The sequence below is a fragment of the Austrofundulus limnaeus genome, unplaced genomic scaffold (assembly GCF_001266775.1).
Source record: "Austrofundulus limnaeus strain Quisiro unplaced genomic scaffold, Austrofundulus_limnaeus-1.0 Scaffold317, whole genome shotgun sequence".
Taxonomy (NCBI): Eukaryota; Metazoa; Chordata; class Actinopteri; order Cyprinodontiformes; family Rivulidae; genus Austrofundulus; species Austrofundulus limnaeus.
Window position 1 is genome coordinate 403,481 of NW_013952719.1, and position 3,908 is coordinate 407,388.

The 3,908-nt window shown below is 38.9% G+C and overlaps 1 protein-coding gene across 1 annotated transcript in view; it reads right to left on the bottom strand.

Annotated features, from left to right (window-relative positions):
* si:ch211-26b3.4 (connector enhancer of kinase suppressor of ras 2) overlaps positions 1-3,908 on the bottom strand; it is a gene marked incomplete at its 5' end in the record, with an annotated part of 96,244 nt that overhangs the window by 56,818 nt on the left and 35,518 nt on the right. The window contains 2 exon segments of the mRNA XM_014022074.1: positions 3,250-3,318; positions 3,459-3,518. Of these exon segments, the coding sequence (XP_013877528.1) occupies positions 3,250-3,318; positions 3,459-3,518 (129 nt within the window).

Consider the following 3,908-nt stretch of genomic DNA (forward strand, 5'->3'; position numbering starts at 1 on the left):
ATATAATATAATATAATATACCTTAATGGTACAACAATTTGTTGCTATTAACAAACGTATTCATATCATCAATTATTTTTTCAATATTAAATAGATGAAAGTAAGCTGATTTTGTAGTCATCTCCAAATTGAATTAAATCTGTGCATTTAGTTTCAAAGGTTTGTGACTCCACATTAAGCCATTCACAAAACATCTGATCAGGGCTACACTGCGGCAGGCAGACAGATTCCTGAAGGCCAATGCCAGTTTTTTTGAAGCAGCTGAAGCCCACCATAGAGGCTTACACAATGCTGAACAGGACCACAAAGTCTCATCTACAACCTGGATGATTTCAGGAGCTGCAGTGGTGTGGCTCTGTCCCAGCTCTTCCTGGAGAACAATCTGCAGGACACCTTCAGAGACTGTGACTCTGCTAAAGATTCTCATCACATCTCCTCTGACCACAGCTGAATCTGAGAGGAGCTTCAACACTGAAGAGAATCCAGACTTTCCTCAGGTACAACGTCACATCTCACTGCACTGACCATGCTGTATAGAGAAGAATCTGGTTAAAACATTCTGACTTTAACCAGAGTCATGAAGAAATTTGCTTCTCAGTAAAAGAAGGGCAAAATTTATGTACAAAAAATAAAACACTACATGACATTGTAATACCATTTTTTAATGCTTTTAAATTATTTCAGTTTATTTAATAAATACACTGATGTGAAACAACTTAGTGCATGTGTGATTGCTTTTTGAGATATGTCTATATTGGAGTTGTAGCCCCACCTGGAGAAAAATCCACCAGCCGCCACTGACTCTGTGTTATATTAATCAATTAATATTCAACCTAATTGTCATTTATTAACATAGGTGAGAAGCATTTGGTTCATGAGATATTTCGCRAACACTACAGAGAATGGATTTTAATCAAACTGTCAGAAAATAATAATAATCACTGGATGTGCATCTACAACTCTTTATCTTTTAGGGTCAACCCCATTCAAGATGGCTGCCACAGGTAAGTGACATTAGAAAATGCATAAATGCTAAAAGCTCCGTTTTAAAGATATTGAGAAATATTTTGCTTAAAACTTTGGAAATAAAGTTTGGGACCAGTCTTGTCCATCTCTTAGCAAAATATTGCATGAAACCACTGGATGGATTTTAATGAAATGCTCTGACCAACCATCGGCCRTGCATTTACAACTGATTCACTTATGGAGGCGCCACAATCCAAGATGGTCTCCACAGCCAATCAACTCTAGCCAACACAAAAATGGCAGCAACTCAGACAGTTTTACTGATAMTAAATTCAAATTTGATTTTGTATTAATTAATTGTTAGTTTCTAAGCATGAGCTCACACATACTGTTCTTTTCAAGGTTTGATCAAAATGGCCAAAAGCCATTTCTCAGCAAGAGAAGAGCCCTCTTGTGTGAAATCTCTTATCTTTATCTTAAAGGTCAAAGTTTATGCAATTTAACAATTAATATCAGCTTAGACGTAATTAAAGGAAATTCTGTTCGATTTTCATTCAACACAATAACACTATTCRGCTTCATCTCTATTATCCAAAATCTGAATCTGGAGTGATTTTTTTATTTTTATTTTTTTGCATCTATCTGTCCTCAGCAGCCCAGTTTGGACAGAAAACCATGCTAAACAGAGACTTCCCTCCTTTTCTTTTCATCTGCCATCTTCTCTCCCCAAGTCCCTCTTTACTTCCCTCCTTTTTCGCTCGCCTCCCTCGACTGCTGCAGCCTCGCTCCCCTCTTCTCGCACACCTCTGCGCCCCCACCCCATCCACCCCCCAGCTCCCGCTTATCTCCTCCCCCCAGAGTGAGGGATCAGAGCGGTGAGGGTCTAACCGAGAGAGTAATAAAAGGGTTGAAGCTGTGTGCCCGGCGGGGTGCGATCAGCACTGTCACCCCGAGGAGAGCGAAGAGATAACGCACACCTCCATCAAACGTCAATSAAATGCAGCTACACACAAACAACATGTATGCTTTCAGCATGAAAAGTATCTCTGGAGACATAGGAGGAGATCCTCACAGATTAAAAAAAAGAAGAGCACAAACATCAGCAGAAAGACAAACGTTTACCCCCGTTCAAGAATCTCAAATAGATGCTAGAACAAATTGTTTTGGGCCGTGACTGACAGTGCGAGTAGTGCTAACCAAGGTCTCGGCTTTGTTTAAAATGGCTGCACTTTTTTTGTGTGCTTTCCCTCTGAAGTGATGAGTTGGAGGCAGAAATGCAACCTACTCAGTTCTGAAAGTGTGGAACATTTGACCAGCATTTGTAGATGACACGGGGAAWTGTATTTACAAACAGCAATTTGTAGAATTGTTCTTGAGCCCATGCAGTGATGTCCACAATGCAATCAGATCCGTTTTAATRCAGTGCTGCCCAAAGGCCTGAAGATTATCTATATCAGGGGTTTCCCAACCCTTTTTGAACCAAGATTTACTTTTGAAGTTGCCAGTTTGCTGAGATCTCCTTGTCGAGTCTCAGTACACATTGTTACATTCCTAGTCCCAGGTAAACTGTGCATGAGTCAAGTTATGAGCTTTCTTCCCACTCCTCACTTTCACAAAGACCATTGCATCAAACACAATATAGCATGATAGCAGTTTCATTGACTTCAGTAAAAAGGCAGGACAAACATAACAGTCTACTTAAAACACCTAGACTTACCTCCCAAATAAAAATGAAGCAAAAAAGCTTTCCTAAACTGACTCCTCACAAGGAAACAGGAAGAAACTGGTTTTCAAACCAAAAGGTCTCTTTCCCTCCCTCCTACAATTAGTGTGCACTCTTTACAGAATGTGGCTTTAGGCGCAGATTCACATATCTCAAACAATTATTCCAAATACCAAACAAATCTAAATGACTTGAACCACAACTAGGCAGCTGACTCTTTGTGGATTTGAGTTGTTTGTTATGAATAGACACATCCCTGAATCATCCCTTAAATTTGTAAGGCATTTTTATAGCTGAGTGGCTCAACAAATAAACAAAAATATTCTTCTGTAAATGGTCAAGTACTAGAAAGAAAATGAGTGGGAAAACAGCTAAATTCCTAAAGAAAAAGACATTCAGAAAACTATCAACTATTATCRAGATCCCTTTCAAGTCTGACTGCTTGGAAGATAAATGTGACAGAGAAAAGATCACTTACGGTACTTTGTGTTTACTGTAAAGCCTGCGGTATAATTTCTGTGATTTTTAAATGGTTGGTGTTTGGCTGCTTGTTGACTCACCACTGTCTGGTGGTTGACTTGGATCACTTCATCTCCAGCATGGATCTTCTTACACTGATCTGCTGGAGACTGCACAGGCAGGAGGTGTAAGTCGGGAAGAAGAGATAACAGGAGAAAAAAAAAAGATAAAACCATGGCAATGCATCCACTGCCTACCAGGAATATGAAAATGTAAACTGTTTTTCCTCTGAGTGAAAGAAACAACGTACATTCTCTGTGGTTCCTGTGATAACATGAAGTCCATCATAGGTAGATTTGATATACATCCCCTGAAACACAAACACACAGCAACAGAGTGCACAAAGTTTTAAAAAAGACACAATTCAAATAAATGACGTCGGGGTATTGTAGATTAAACTTTTGTCATTCTTATTGGCCTTTTTTCCTTTATGTGTCACTTCTCCATAGTTCTTTTGAAGAGGGGTTCTGTAGAAACCAGGGCTGTGTATTGGCAAGAATTTGGCGATACGATACATATCATAACAGAGGGGTCATGATACGATATATCCTGATATATTGCGATAATGTAAGCAAGGCAATATATTGCGATATATTGCGATTTTTTTGTCCAAAAATTCTATTAAATAAAAACCTCTTACTGAAAAGAAAAGAACAGCTAATGTTTACTTACAATGCTAATGCTACCCTTACTCTCTGGC